The sequence below is a fragment of the Oncorhynchus clarkii genome, chromosome 22, assembly GCF_045791955.1.
Source record: "Oncorhynchus clarkii lewisi isolate Uvic-CL-2024 chromosome 22, UVic_Ocla_1.0, whole genome shotgun sequence".
Taxonomy (NCBI): Eukaryota; Metazoa; Chordata; class Actinopteri; order Salmoniformes; family Salmonidae; genus Oncorhynchus; species Oncorhynchus clarkii.
The window spans coordinates 17,279,356-17,295,741 of NC_092168.1; the positions used below are offsets into that span (position 1 = coordinate 17,279,356).

The window sequence follows — 16,386 nt, forward strand, 5'->3', positions numbered from 1 at the left end:
TACTCCCGAATGACTCTGGGCCTGAAAGTACAGTACACATGACCTAATCACAGCATTTACAATCAATACACATCATAGAAGAATGGATCTAATGTGTAATAATACGCACTGATGTGGTAGGAGGATGGGTATTGGTAAATGACAAGTTAATTACATTCATGTAATTGGTATACGGGCTTTTAATTTTGGATTGAACAAAACTAGAGAGCAGCAGTGGTTTAGATTTAGCCTTGTATGCTACCAGCCGCGTGCCTAGATTCTATGGGCGAGGAAAAAGGCACACCAGACGACGACTCCCACTTTATAAATATTCATGAGTAAATGACCCTGCGTGACCAGACGCGATGACGCAGGGCGACAACTGCGAGTCCCCATTGCTGCAGCCGCTTGTCAGTGTGACGAAGATTGGCACTCAGGTAAGCTGTCACTCAAAATCGTATTTTTCTGTTCCCTATCAATAAAAATCTGGGACGCAAAAAAAAAATGCCTAGGGCTAAAGCAAGGGACACAGCCAGGCCAGTGGAGTTCATTTGGCAGTGAATAGATGGCCGTGACCAAGGAAGATGCAAATCTACAAGAGGAAAAAATATGTCCGCGTTTTGGGCGGAGAAGGATTCTGGAAAATAAAGGGCGAGAGCTAGATGAGAGGCCCCAGCGTTATCCCCATCAGTAGAAGTGCGAATGGGGAATGGAAGGGCATCTGTTCCTTGCTTGCTTGACTGTTGTGGGCAGGATTTTAGAACCACCTAAAATTAACGAGACATATTTACACATTAACAGTAATAATACTGGAATACAATGTACATACACATTGGATGAACTAGGCGTGAATATGCACTTCATTAAGCTAACAGTTTGTTATCCCGCGCGGCTAGCTAGCGAATCCGTAGCAAACGCCGCTGATAAATATGGCACTTCTGCTAGCTACGTTAGAGTAAATGTGGTCAACCTACGTTTAAAACAAGGATGCTTCAGTGGGTGTCTCGGCCGTAGAGGGGGTGATGCATATTATAGTTGACATAAATTTGACGTTTTCGAAAAGATGGTCAAATAAAACTGAAATGTATTAGCTGACCTAGCTACGTTCGCTGTTTTCGTAAATGACCTACTATAGCTACAGCGTGTTATTTCATCCAGCGACCGTACAATCTGGATATGAAGAGGTAAACATTTTCTACGTAGCTAACGTTCTCAAAAATGGAATTTTCTCGACTGAATTCTCACTCGACCGTCTTCCTTCACATGGTTTACAGCTAATCTGATCCTTGCTTGCTAACTAACCACCTACAAACTAGCTTTGTTGCCGCCAGCACGGTAATGAGAAAAGCAAGTCAGTTCAACATGGTGGGTGTGTAAACATGAATTATGATAGACGGATATGTTTGACCTTCATCGCTTTCTTGTCAATTCGCTACATTGTATGGTATGTTGCTGAACACAAGTTAAACGTGAACAAAACATTCGAATGGAAGTGAATAAACTTGATACATTGTGTTCCCCTAATCATCAAAGGCCTTTCATCTGGATGGAGACATGATAGATAGATGCATGTTGTCCCATTCTCTTTGAACACAGACGGTACAGTCAAATAGGCAGCTGGATTATATAGTTTTTATGGTATTGAAGTAAAGTAGAAGACCACCTCTGTCAGAACAATCAAGCTTTGCAATGCTCCATTCATAGAAATATGGACATTTAGCCAAGTATAAAAGTGGAATGTTATGGTATTTAGACTATCACAACGATCAAATGTTAATAGCATTTGTTCTGTCAGAAGGACAAACTATTTACATGAACCATTCAAATAGATTTTCACTGAAGCGCAACAACTTTCTCCCACCACAACCCTACCCTATTCACAATACAATATCAGTACTACCATTGTAATTAGAAGTCCGTTTTTCATATTTGCCCTGCATTAGAATAATCATAATTCATCATCATTGATACAGTAATAGTCTTTACTTCTCAAAAATGTGTGGGTTTATGTCTCTTTCTAGGTCCGCCAACTCTCCACATCCTTATAATGCTTCAGTGTTTGTGGCGTCTGCAGTGAATATGATGGCTGCCCAATCAGTTTCCATGGACAAGTACACAAAGAGAGAGCAGCAGGTGGGTCAGAAAAACAAATTTAGTCTGAGGCTCCGATTTGAGGCCTACTTAAACCTGCCTAAAACCACAAGGGTGGGTGAAGGGAAGATTTGAAGTTCTTGAGATGATAATTGACATTTTTAATCGGTCAGTTAATGGCAAAGTTTCATTAATGGAGTCATTAATGGATTTAGAATGACTAGTATTGCAAAATGTATGGGCAAGGAGATGGATATACAGTGCCTTCAGAAAGTATTCACACCCCTTGACTCTATCCACATTGTGTTACAAAGTGGGATTTAAAATTGTTTTTGTCCTTTTTGTCAATGATCTACACCACAAGGTCAAAGTGGAAGAAAAATTAATTATTTTGTAATTAATGGAAAATAAAACATTTTGATTAGTATTCAACCCCCTGTCAATACATGTTAGAATCACCTTCGGCAGAGATTACAGCTGTGAGTGTTTCTCGGTAAGTCTCTTAAGAGCTTTTACAAACCAGGATTGTACAATATTTGCCCATCTCATTCTTTTTTTAAATTCTTCAAGCTCTTGTCAAGTTGGAAGTTGATCATCGCTAGACAGCCATTTAAGTCAAAACTGTAAATAGACCACTTGGGAACATTCAATGTCGTCTTGGTAAGTAACTCCAGGTTATATTTGGCCTTGCGTTTTAGGTTATTTTCCTGTTGAAAGGTGGATTTGTCTCCCAGTGTCTGTTGGAAAGCAGACCATCATTGATGGATTTGCCCCAAACATAATGCTTTGTATTCCGGACAAAAAGTTAATTTCTTTGCCAAATGTTTTGCAGTATTACTTTAGTACCTAATAGCTAATAGGATGCATGTTTTGGAATATTTTTATATTTGTACATGCTTCCTTCTTTTCACTCTCATTTAGGTTCGTTTTGTGGAGTAACTACACATTTTTTGATCCATCCTCAGTTCTCTCCAATCACAGCCATTTAACTCTGTAATTGGTTTAAGATCACCATTGGTCTCATGGTGAAATCCCTGAGTGGTTCCCTTCCTCTCTGTCACGAAGAAGAAGGATGCCTGTATTTTTGTAGTGACTGAGTGTATTGATACACCATCCAAAATGTAATTAATAACTTCACCATGCTCAAAGGGATATTCAATGTCTGCTTTTTTATCCATCTACCAATAGGTGCCCTTCCCGAGTGGCGCAGCGGTCTAAGGCACTGCATGTCAGTGCTAGAGGCGTCACTACAGACCCTGGTTCGATTCCAGGCTGTATCGCAACCGGCCGTGATTGGGAGTCCCATAGGGCGGTGCACAATTGGCCCAGCGTCGTTAGGGTTTGGCCGGGGTAGGCCGTAATTGTAAATAAGAATTTATTCTTAACTGACTTGCCTAGCTAAAAAAGGTTAAATAAAAAAAATGAAATAAAACATTTGCAAGGCATTGGGAAAACCTCCCTGTTTTTTATGGTTGAACCTCTTTGAAATTCACTGTTCGACTGAGGGACCTTACAGATAATTGTATGTATAGTCATTCAAAAATCACTATTATTGCACACAGTGAATCCACGCAACTTATTATCTGACTTGTTAAGCACATTTTTACTCCTGAAGTTATTTAGACTTGCCATAAAAGGGATGAATACTTATTGACTCAAGACATTTCAGCTTTTCACTTTAGTAATTTGTAAAAATGTCTAAAAACATAATTCTAGTTTTACATTATGGGGTATTGAATGTAGATCAGTGACACATCTACATTCAATCCATTTTAAATTCAGGCTGTATCAACAAAATGTGGAAAAAGTCAAGGGGTATGAATTTTTCAGCTCTAGGAAAAGTATTTTTAGTGCATTTGCTTTCAAAGTCATGGTGTAAAAGCAGAAGAGGTGGAGCAAGTTGGCTTCCAATCAATGAATGTGACTGACAATCTGAATAAAGCAGCGCAAGTTAAAGCTTGGCATGGCTATCAATAACGGTTAAATATGATATGCCACCACCCATCTTTCTATTCTGGCACTGACCAAAGAGATACTGCCATGGCCAGGACACTTCTGCATCATCCACCAATTTAAGAATTGTTAAGATAGGCTATATCCTTTCCATTTTGTACTGAAGTACTCAGTGGTCCTCTGTAGCTCAGTTGGTCGAGCATGGTGCTTACAAGGCCATGATAGTTGGTTTGATTCCTGGGACACCCATATGTAAAATGTATGCACGCATGACTAAGACGCTTTGGATAAAAGCGTCTGGTAAATGGCATTTTATTATGATCATTTTTAGTACCTAAACCTATTGTTCTTGTTGGCATTTACAATCTTCTCATGCCTTATTGTTGAGGAAGGGTTCTGAGCTTTACCTGTCCACCACTATTGCTCCTTACTCTGCTGTCATCTCTCCTCTCCTCATGCAGGGTGTGGAGCAGAAGGAGAGTGATGCTAATCATGATCAGAAGTTCAGTGAGGAGAGGTTGGCTGCAGCCTCCAGTCCTGCCCCCACTGAACCCCAGACACCCTTTGATGAAGATAAGGCCTCCATATACCGGTACACCTCCTAACTGTTGGCCCCCTGCCAAAACTTTAGTCAAGCGACCCCCTCAGCTACTTTTAATCAGGATAATGTTAGTGACGATGGCAGTCTACGATGATCGGGCTTATGTGCCCTACCTAAATAAAAGAATGGGGTAGAAATGGCAACATGTGACAACTGTAGATAGTAGCAATTTGGTAATGTTTTTCTTTGTGTGTGTGTGTGGCAGGCATCCCTTGTTTCCTCTCCTGGCCCTGCTCTTTGAGAAATGTGAGCAGTCGACACAGGGCTCAGACTGCATCACGTCAGCCAGCTTTGACGTGGATATCGAGAACTTTGTCTGCAGCCAGGAGAAAGAGGGCAAAGCATTCTTCAGCGAGGATCCTGACCTCGACAATCTGGTCAGCTTCCTCGTCTGCTGTCAATACTCTGAATGATTTTGCATCACTATGACTTCTAGTGACACTATTCACAAAATATCTGCAATTGACACATCGAATGTCAAATCACATTTTATTTGTCACATGCTTCGTAAACGGCAGCTGTAGACAAACAGTAAAATGCTTAATTTCAGACCCTTCCCAACAACGTAGAGAGAAAAGAGATGGTTAACCATTAAACAAACTATCAGTCTTATGTCTTGGGGCAGAAGCTGTTCAGGGTCTTGTTGGTTCCAAACTTTGTACATTGGTACCGCTTGCCCTACGGCAGCGGAGAGAACACTGACTTGGGTGGCTGGAGTCTAACAATTTTTAGGGCCTTCCTCTGACACCGCCTGGTATAGAGGTTTTGGATGGCAGGGAGATTGGCCCCAGTGATGTACTGGGCCGTTCGCACTACCCTCTAACGCCTTGCAGTCGGATGCCAAGCAGTTCCATACCAAGCGGTGATGCAGCCAGTCAGTATGCTCTCAATGGTGCAGCTGTAGAACTTTTTGAGGATCTGAGGGCTCTCATGCCAAATCTTTTCAGTCTCCCGAGTTCTCCGTCTTTGTTTGTATGATAATTCCTTAGTGATGTGTACACAGAACTTGAAGCTCTTGACCCACTCCACTACAGCCCTGCCGAAGTGGATGTGGGCGGGCTTGGCCCTCCATTTCCTGTAGTCTACAATGATCTACTTTTGTTTTGCTGTTGAGGGATAGGTTGTTGTCCTGGGTGAACAGTGAGTACAGGAGGGAACTAAGCACTAGTGCTGAGCGATTAGTGTTTGAGGTCTGTTCGGTTTCTGTTCAATTATTAAAAGAGAATCATGGTTTTTGTGTTTCAATTTTTTTTACATTAAATGTACTATGCATTATGTGGGTTGAATGCTGAAACACAGACTAAATCAAATGTCCCATGATGGTAGTGACAGCACATTAACCTAACGTAGATGGAGTAAAATTACTAGACTGGACAAGTAGGCGGCGTTGGATTATGGTCATTGCAGTTAGTTTAGCACAGAAAACTTGGTAATTATGTAGAATATTGGCCTGTTGGAAACTACAACTTCCTACTACATGGCACAGTTCAGGCTTGATCTGACTTATTCTCTAGAGAAACTGTGCAATGTGCGCATTGAGCTCCCAGAGAAAGAAAATAACTGAACGAAATGAAATTCAAATAATTGAACCGACATTGGTCAGTTTTAACTTTTTAATCGCATTTTTAAAAAATTGGTTAAAATCGCTCAGCACTACTAAGCACACACACCCCTGAGGCTCAGTGTGGCAGATGTGTTCTTGCCTACGCTGTCAGAAAGTTCAGCATCCAGTTGCAGAGGAAGGTGTTCAGTCCCAGGGTACAGAGCATAGTGATGAGCTTGGTGGGCACTATGGTGTTGAATGCTGAGCTGTGGTCAATTAACAGCATTCTCACATATGTGTTCCTCTTGTCCCGGTGGGAGAGGGCAGTGTTGAGTGTAATAGAGATTGCGTTATCTGTGGATCTGTTGGAGTGGTATGCAAATTGGAGTGGGTCCAGGGTGTCTTGGATGACTGTGTTGATGTGAGCCATGACCAACCTTTCAAAGCATTTCATGGCTACAAAATGTGAGCGCCATTGGAGTGGTTGTCATTTAGGCAGGTTACCATTGGCGTTCTTGGGCACAGGGGACTAAGGTGTCTTAGTGGGATTTCTTGTAATAATAATACATTTTATTTTAAACACTTTTCACAACACCCAAAGTCCCTTTATATACACAAGAAAATCAGTAGGATAAAAAGCAATAAAATCCCATTAATTAAAGTACAGTGTATTCGGAAAGTATTCAGACCCCTTGACTTTTTACACATTTTGTAATGTCACTGCCTTATTCTAAAATGTATTAAACAAAAATCATTGTCAATCACAATACCCCATAATGACAAAGCAAACCGTTTACTTTTTTTGCAAATGTATTAAAAATACAGATACCTAAATAAGGTAACTATTCAGACCTGTTGCTAGGAGACTTGAAATTGAGCTCAGCGACATCCAGTTTCCATTTATCATCTTTGAGATGTTTATACAACTTGGAGTCCACCTGTGGTAAATTCAATTGATTGGACATGATTTAGAAAGGCAAACACCTGTCTATATAAAGGTCCCACAGTTGACAGTGCAAGTCAGAGCTAAAACTGAGCCATGAGTTCGAAGGAATTGTCTGTAGCGCTCCGAGACAGGATTGTGTCGATGGCACAGGTCTGGGGAAAGGTACCAAAACATTTCTGTAGCATTGAAGGTTCCCAAGAACACAGTGGCCTCCATCATTCTTAAATGGAAGAAGTTTGGAACCACCAAGACCCTTCCTAGAACTGGCCGTCTGGCCAAACTGAGCAATCGGAGGAGAAGGGCCTTGGTCAGAGAGGTGACCAAAAACCAGATGGTCACTCTGACAGAGCTCTAGCATTCATCGGTGGAGATGGTAGAACCTTCCAGAAGGACAACCATCTCTGCAGCACTTCACCAATCAGGCCTTTATGGTAGAGTGGCCAGACGGAAGCCACTTCTCAGTAAGAATCACATGGCAGGCCGCTGGGAGTTTGCCAAGAGGCACCAAAAGGACTCTGACCATGAGAAACAAGATTGGTCTGATGAAACCAAGATATAATTCTTTGGCCTAAATGGCAAGTGTCACATCTGGAGGAAACCTGGCACCATTCCTACAGTGGTGGCCGCATCATGCTGGGGGGATGTTTTTCAGCAGCAGGGACTGAGAGACCAGTCAAGATCAAAGGAAAGATGAACAGAGCAAAATAGAGATAGATGAAAACCTGCTCCAGAGCACTCAGGACCTCAGACTGGGGCAAAGGTTCACCTTCCAACATGACAATCACCCTAAGCACACAGCCAAGACAACGTAGAGGTGGCATCGGGACAAGTCTCCGCATGTCCTTGAGTGACCCAGCCAGAGCCTGGACTTGAACCTGATGGAACATCTCTGTAGAGACCTGAAAATAGCTGTGCAGCGACGCCCTCTATCCAACCTGACAGCGCTTGAGAGGAACTCCAAATACAGGTGTGCCACGCTTGTAGCGTCATACCCAAGAAGACTTGAGGCTGTAATCGCTGCCAAAGGTGCTTCAACAAAGTACTTAGTAAAGGGTCTGAATACTTATGTAAATGTCATATTTCAGTTTTTTTTAATACATTTCCTAAAATGTCTAAACCTGTTTTTGCTTCGTCATTGGGGGGTATATTGTGTAGATTGATGTGAAAAATGTAACAAAATGTGGAAAAAGTCAAGGGGTCTGAACACTTTCCGAATGCATTGTGTATAAAAGTACAGTAAACATGAGACTGCGCATGGAGAACACTAAAGATGATGACAGACTATCCATGTAAGTGAACTAGACTAGCGAGGGATGGTGAGGAGGCCAGTGTCAGAGAAGCGCAGTGAACAGGTGGGAGTGTAGGGGTGCAGGAGGTCAGTAAGGTATGTGGTCACCAGTCCATTTAGTGCTCTGTAGGTGAGCCTAAGCAATTTTAAAATGATCATATATTGAACTGGGAGCCAGTGGAGTTTGTGGGAGGGATGATACCATTTATAAACGCAATCCCATTTTATAAGTGTCCGGATTAGTGTCCCACTCCTTGAAAGCGGCAGCTATAGCCTTTAGCTCAGCGCGGATGTTGCCTGTAATCCATGGCTTCTAGTTGGGATATGGCTTCTGATTGGTCACTGGGGTCGACGTCGTTGTTGCACATATTAATGAAGCCGGGGACCGATATGGAAAATCTTCAATGTTATCAGATGGATCCCGGAACATATTCCAGTCTGTGCTAACGAAACAGTCCTGTATCTTAGCATCCGCTTCATCGGACCACTTCCGTATTGAGCGCATCAAAGTGAGCTACTGTTTCATGTCAAAGGGTTAATAAAGCAAGTTGGGTACACATTACACACACACAGCGTGACAAAGGCCTTATACCAAAGTAGCTACTAGTGGAATAATGAATGCACTACGTAACACTACAGACAACATACATGCCATTTCTAGTGCAAACGTCCTTGCTTCTGCTAACTCCTCCTCCCTCACCTTTGACTCCAGATGGTGAAGGCCATCCAGGTGCTGCGGATCCACCTGCTAGAGCTGGAGAAGGTGAGTGACCTTTGTAAAGACTTCTGCAGCCGCTACATCGCCTGCCTCAAGACCAAGATGAACAGCGAGACCATGCTGAGTGGAGAGCTTGGCAGCCCCTACTCACCTGGACAGGGCTACTCTCCCACCAAGACCCAGGTACACACACACACACACACACAGTGGGGCAAAAAAGTATTTAGTCAGCCACCAATTGTGCAAGTTCTCCCACTTAAAAAGACTTAAAAAAAGACTTCCCACTTAAAAAGATGAGGCCTGTAATTTTCATCATAGGTACACAACTATGACAGACAAAATGTAGGAAAAAAAATCCAGAAAAGCACATTGTAGGATTTTTAATGAATTTATTTGCAAATTATGGTGGAAAATAAGTATTTGGTCAATAACAAAAGTTTCTCAATACTTTGTTATATACCCTTGGTTGGCAATGACAGAGGTCAAACGTTTTCTGTAAGTCTTTACAAGGTTCACACACACTGTTGTGGGTATTTTGGCCCATTCCTCCATGCAGATCTCCTCTAGAGCAGTGATGTTTTGAGGCTGTTGCTGGGCAACACAGATTTTCAACTCCCTCCAAAGATTTTCTATGGGGTTGAGATCTGGAGACTGGCTAGGCCACTCCAGGACCTTGAAATGCTTCTTACGAAGCCACTCCTTTGTTGCCCGGGCGGTGTGTTTAGGATCATTGTCATGCTGAAAGACCCAGCCACGTTTCATCTTCAATGCCCTTGCTGATGGAAGGAGGTTTTCACTCAAAATCTCACGATACATGGCCCCATTCATTCTTTCCTTTACACGGATCAGTCGTCCTGGTCCCTTTGCAGAAAAACAGCCCCAAAGCATGATGTTTCCACCCCCATGCTTCACAGTAGGTATGGTGTTCTTTGGATGCAACTCAGCATTCTTTGTCCTCCAAACACGACGAGTTGAGTTTTACCCAAAAATTATATTTTGGTTTCATCTGACCATATGACATTCTCCCAATCTTCTTCTGGATCATCCAAATGCTCTCTAGCAAACTTCAGACGGGTCTGGACATGTACTGGCTTAAGCAGGGGGACACGTCTGGCACTGCAGGATTTGAGTCCCTGACGGCGTAGTGTGTTACTGATGGTAGGCTTTGTTACTTTGGTCCCAGCTCTCTGCAGGTCATTCACTAGGTCCCCCCGTGTGGTTCTGGGTTTTTTGTTCACCGTTCTTGTGATCATTTTGACCCCACGGGGTGAGATCTTACGTGGAGCCCCAGATCGAGGGAGATTACTTGCACAATTGGTGGCCGACTAAATATTTTTTTGCCCCACTGTACACTTGTGCTATACACCTACCACAGACACACCCTATGTAGCATATACACCTGATAAGGTAAAAAAATAAAAATAAATGAAGGCTCAGTTTACCTTTATTTAACTAGGCAAGTCAGTTAAGAACAAATTCTTATTTTCAATGATGGAACAGTGGGTTAACTGCCTGTTCAGGGGCAGAACGACAGATTTGTACCTTGTCAGATGGAGGGATTTGAAATTGCAACCTTTTGGTTACTAGTCCAATGCTCTAACCACTAGGCTACCCTACCGCCCCATGGCGGAATAGTGTTTAACTCACCTGTGTGTGTGTTCTCTGTGTGTGTTGTGCAGACCTCCAGCTCTTTCAAAGGAACCCTCAGTCCCCAGGGGATTGTGGTGGCAGCGTCAGCCCTGCGGCAAGGCAACGTAACAGTCAACCCCATACAGGTTATGGCAGGTATGTCACCCTGGCATACAACAACCACCGGTACTCTGACACCAACCACCACTGCTCACCGCCATCAGCTCAATAGGACTGTTAGTGTACCAGCTGGTTTCAGTCTCTCTGTACCTGCAGTTTAAAGTGGTCTGTTTGCAGCCCTTACGTGTGCGTGTCCTCCAGGTGGCGCAGTGTACCAGCCTGTCACAGTAGTCAACTCACAGGGTCAGTTGGTGTCACAGACGCTCTCTCCCCAGACTATACACATTCAGAACACACAGGTAAGACATTTGTCTGGACTAAAACATAAAAGGTTGACATTTACTGCCTGCTGAAGAGTGTGCTAATGTAACCGCCTCTCTTGCAGCTTCAGCTGCAGCTCAACCAGGACCTGAGCTTCTTCGGCCACAACGACAGCTCGTCCAAGAACAAGCGTGGCGTCCTTCCCAAACAAGCGACCAACGTCATGCGCTCCTGGCTCTTCCAGCACATCGGGGTGAGTAGAACACAGGCCAACTCTATGGGTTACAACCTGGAATGATTCTGGGATTTGGTTGGCTTGCAGTGTTTTAATCTTGCCCTACGTAATTACTGTTATATTTAATTGTTTTGTTTCCATAGCACCCATACCCCACAGAGGATGAGAAGAAGCAGATCGCTACCCAAACTAACCTGAGCCTCCTCCAGGTCAACAACTGGTGAGTTACATGAACCCATGCCATACTACCATGAATAACCACCTAATTGCATGAAATGACAGAACAACTTCTCTTAGAGGGAACCTCAAGTAATGTTTCAAACTCTTCAATTCCCTTAAGTGATTGGTCAACACTCGTTCCCCTTCTCATGATGGGTCCAATCTCTCCTTCCGTTCCAGGTTCATCAATGCGCGGAGGCGGATCCTGCAGCCCATGCTTGACGCCAGCTCTTCGGAGACGGCCAAAACCAAGAAACCGCTTCCGAACCGGCCGCTACAGCGTTTCTGGCCTGACTCCATCGCCACGGGGATGACCCAACAACAGGTCCAGATGGCAGACGGTATATATGGCTACTGGCTTGCTACACTGCTCATTGGATCAGCCCTGCTGTATATTGCGAGTTGCTAGAGCTGTTGGCTATACTTGTTTTTAAAGCAACTAGGCACAAGAGAGCTTACTGTATTGGGAATGATAGCCACAAGGCGAATTCAGTCACAAGGCAAAGTCAAGGCTCTCCTGGTAAAGCAACTTCTTTCTCAATAAGAGACTAAATGTAATGTCGCTGATGTGTCCTCTCCTGGTTGCCTGTTCCCCAGGCACCATGGTGACAATGAGTGTGGAGGGTCTCCAGAGCCTGACTTCAGACGGCGCCACGCTGGCCGTGCAGCAAGTGATAATCGGCGGGCACAGCGAGGACGAATCAGGAGACAGCAGGGACGATGATGAGATGACTGGGCTGGGCCTGGACAACAGTGACTCCCTGCAGTAGGACACACACAGGCGTACTGTATACAATCACCACAGGAGGCTGCTGAGGGGAGGACAGCTCAATAATGGCTGGAATGGAGAAAATGGAATGGCATCAAACACCTGCAAACCAGGCTAATTTATTTGATACAATTCCACTGATTCCGCTCCAGTCATTACCAGAAGCCCGTTCACCCCAATTAAGGTGCCACCAACTTCCTGTGACTCACACACACTCAAAAACAAACGTTGTATGCTGTGTTGAAAATATGGTAATTCAGGCCTTCCACAACGAACATACATGATGTATGCAGACTGATATTGAATGATGTAGGCTGCTAATGAAGTGCGCACACACACACACACACACACACACTAGCACAAAATCAGATCAATGTTATGCAAAAAAAAAAAATGGCGGCTCAGATCATGTATGTACTGTAGATAGACTGATATTGCATTGCACGTGCACACTCTAAATCAGTTTACACAGCACAACCACAAGATATACGGGAGCACTCCTGATGTCCATTTATTGAACGGAGTGCGCTGTGTGTGAGAAGTTTCATTTCAGAAACTGTTTTTCACTACGTAGTCTGTAGGCGAGTGCACTTTTGTATAATATAATTCTACGCTCCAAAAGACAAAAAGAACAGACGCAGCTAAAACAAATCATGAAGTGTTTTAAAAAATTAAGTTTGTACTCCGTTAATAAATGTTGAATGATTCTTATTTTTCCATTTAATCTGCTTTTGGCTGCCAAGTTTCAAGTAATGGTTTGTTTTGTTCACTTTGCATGCCTGTGACTTTTACCCACTCTGATCATGACTGACTCTCAGGCTTACAGACTGGCCCTATAGAGCCATTTTCTGTTTACCATGAAACTTCGTTTAACATTAAAAAGCTCTGTAGCAGGATAGTTAACGCTGATGTCAGGAACTTAACACATTTAAACAGTGAGTTTGTGATGACCATGAAAACACTCAAGACTGATGGCTATAGACAACAAATTGTTAACTTGCACACGCTGCATTTTAAGTTGGATGTGATCGTATCCACTGTTTGGCAAACAAGGTATCTGACGAGTAATTTCGTGCCCAACTTTTCATGACACGCCGGGGAAATGGGTCTCTAGAGAGCAATAGCATCGTTTTGTAGGCACTAATGGGAGGTTAACTCTGCCATGGCTCGTTGGCCAACGCCTATGGGGGAAATTGTTGTTAAACGCCGAAAATAAGGTACGTGGTAAACAGGCTTAAGAGATCTTAAACATTTTGTTCTTTGAGATATCAGCTAACATCACTATGTTTTTTTAATGGCATTTATGTAATAACTTTTTTTTAAATGTACACCTTTGGTCAAATGCCTTTGATGTAAAAATATAACAGGCTTACACGGAACCTAAACCGGCTGTGCGGTGCACCATCATGCATAAATGTATTGTCCCCCCCCCCCACAAACGCGAGCACGACACGCAGCTTAAAATATCAAAACAAATTCTTAACCAATTATATTAAATTTGGGGACAGGTTCAAAAAGCATTAAACATTTATGGAAATTCAGCTAGCTTGCTGTTGCTAGCTAATTTGTCCTGGGATATAAACAGAGTTGTTATTTTACCTGAAATGCACAAGGTCCTCTACTCCACCAATTAATCCACACAAACGTCAACCGAATCGTTTCCAGTCATCTCTTCCTTCCAGGCTTTTTCTTCTCATTACTTTATATTGCGATTGGCAACTCTAATAAATTAAGGTGCATTGCTGTCACTGACCTTGTTCGTCTGTCGGTCACCCACGTGGGTATAACCAATGAGGAGATGGCAAGTGGGTACCTGGTCTATAAACCAATGAGATGGGAGAGGCAGAACTTGCAGCGCGATCTGCATCACAAATTGGAATGACTTCTATTTTAGCCCATAGCAACGCAAACGCTCTTTGGCGCGCGCGAGCAGCGTGGGTGCAATAATTGAATAACAGATTTCAAAATGTATTTTACGACACGAGCGGTGGGTTGAGCCTTTTAGCTTACCTTATCAGCTGGGCCAAAGTAGTCTCTGGACAACATTGTTCTGGGAAACTAAAAAAAGCACACTCTCGCTGAAGAGATATGTTGCAGCCTGGACCAAAACAATATAACGTTACCATCCAAGCTGGTAAAGCAGGTGTGACGAAGAATTTGGCTATTACTGTAGTTCAATTTCTCTGACAGTTAGAAACTGATATTTTAAGCACGAAGACTTCATAATTCATAAAGGTCATGTTAACTGACTGATATCATCTCATAGAACAAAATGTATAAGACCTCATGAGCCTGTGTTAACCTCAGACCTCATTTATCCCAAAACCACATTATTTCCCCCCCATAGGAATGCCTAACAAACCAGAGGTAGAAAATGCTAACTCCTTTCCATTTTTTAGGACTACAAGCTGCCAAGCTATATAGGCCCAACAGATCCCGTGAGAAAAAAGGGAGATGCTTATTTTTATATACGAACATAAGTATATCTTTTTGGGTTCGTGTTCTCCTGTTTTGTATGGAATGTTTGTACAAAAATGGTTCGTTATTTAAGCTAGTTGCCCTATTTACCAGGGTCCGATTAAGTTTTCTAAATATTTAAGACGAATGAGAAACAAAATGTCTATTGGTTTTAAACGCCAGATCTGAAAAAGGCCATGTTTAGGTCTTTTTTTTAAAAAGAACTCTAGCACAGAAAGCTTAACTAGATGAAGCTATATACCTATAGTGAAATTATTCAAAAGGAAGCTAAAATGCAGGACACTGACTTGGCTAAGGCATAGTAATGTTACATTGTCAATCACAGTTCTTTGAAATTCAAATATACTGATATGTACTTGATCTCAGTTAATTGATTGCAGTACTCTAATTTTCTACAAACAAGTCCAGTTTTGCCACAGTGTTATGTTTTGTAATCATTTATAATAGTAGCATAGATGTCACTTTCAAGTGCACAATCCAGTACACTATGCTTATAACACAATCACATGGAACTGAAATCGATATTATGGTGCTTAGGCAGACAGATGCAGTACAAAAAAAAAAAAAAAGGATATTATGCATGTTAATCAAGAGTGCAGTTGGGATCCTCAGACTTTATAGATGGCACATTGGTCCTCTGGGGAATGGAAGACTAGTGCTGTGGCTGACCAAGAACCAGCTTTAAGGAATGTTTTCCCAAACGCTCCATCTTATTTTTCATATTATTACACAAGTTAGGAAAACCTGCACCGATGTATCATTCAAACCTGAGCCTGAGATCCCCAGTTTCAGGCTCAGGGTCCGGTGGGTCTCAACTGCTCTCTCACATGTCACTTTTTATCTACTGTTCACGTGTCTGTTTGCCTTAAAGCTTTCTAATTTTGGAATAAACAATGCCTAAACTCAACTGTCAAGTGTTACTACCTTCATTGTGCTTGGTTGTAGACATGATTTGTGACAAACGGTCAACCCCACAGGTTATGGCAGGTATGTCACCCTGGCATACAACCACAGGTACCCTCAAGACACTGCCCACAACTTGGTAAATGATATGGCTTGGCTAGGCCTGGACAACAATGACTCCTTGCAGTAGAACACAGAATGTACTGTATACACATGAAGACATACAAAGTTTGGTTTTGAGTGTATGCTGCGTTGAAAATATGGCAGTTCAGACCTTCCACAACTAACATAATTTTGGCAGGCTGATATTGAATGATGTAGGCTGATAACTGCACACACACCAGCAAAAAAACAGATGCATTTGTTATGCTTTACAAAAAAAAAATAGGATGGCTCAGATCTTGGACTCATGTATACACCGTAGATATTGATTTACATGTTCACACTGCCATTAGACCTTTGGTGGATTGGACACTTGAATACACAATCTCAGCCTATAGTTGCAGTACACCCACTAATTATTAATATTTTCTTACATAAAAACAGATGGCCACCAGATTCTCTCGTAAAACCATAAATACGTGCTAAAATGAGATCAATTCCCACCATTGGGCCATGAAATCGCTAAAAACCAAGGGAAAGCTTTATGCATT

The 16,386-nt window shown here is 42.6% G+C and overlaps 1 protein-coding gene across 4 annotated transcripts; it reads left to right on the plus strand.

Moving 5' to 3' along the window:
* Positions 1–339: 339 nt before the first annotated feature.
* Positions 340–15,737, plus strand: LOC139380495 (homeobox protein PKNOX1-like). 4 transcript variants are annotated; one of them, XM_071123198.1, is made up of 11 exons: positions 340–416; positions 2,001–2,112; positions 4,485–4,615; positions 4,830–5,001; positions 9,114–9,302; positions 10,799–10,904; positions 11,070–11,167; positions 11,254–11,382; positions 11,508–11,584; positions 11,764–11,924; positions 12,181–15,737. In XM_071123198.1, the coding sequence occupies exons 2-11, from the start codon at positions 2,059–2,061 to the stop codon at positions 12,351–12,353; spliced, it is 1,290 nt and encodes a 429-aa protein (XP_070979299.1). In that variant the 5' UTR covers positions 340–416; positions 2,001–2,058; the 3' UTR covers positions 12,354–15,737. The 4 variants fall into 4 exon arrangements, with proteins under 4 accessions (XP_070979299.1, XP_070979300.1, XP_070979298.1 ...); XM_071123199.1 differs by lacking the exon at positions 340–416 and adding an exon at positions 424–675; XM_071123197.1 differs by lacking the exon at positions 340–416 and adding an exon at positions 427–1,163.
* Positions 15,738–16,386: the final 649 nt, after the last annotated feature.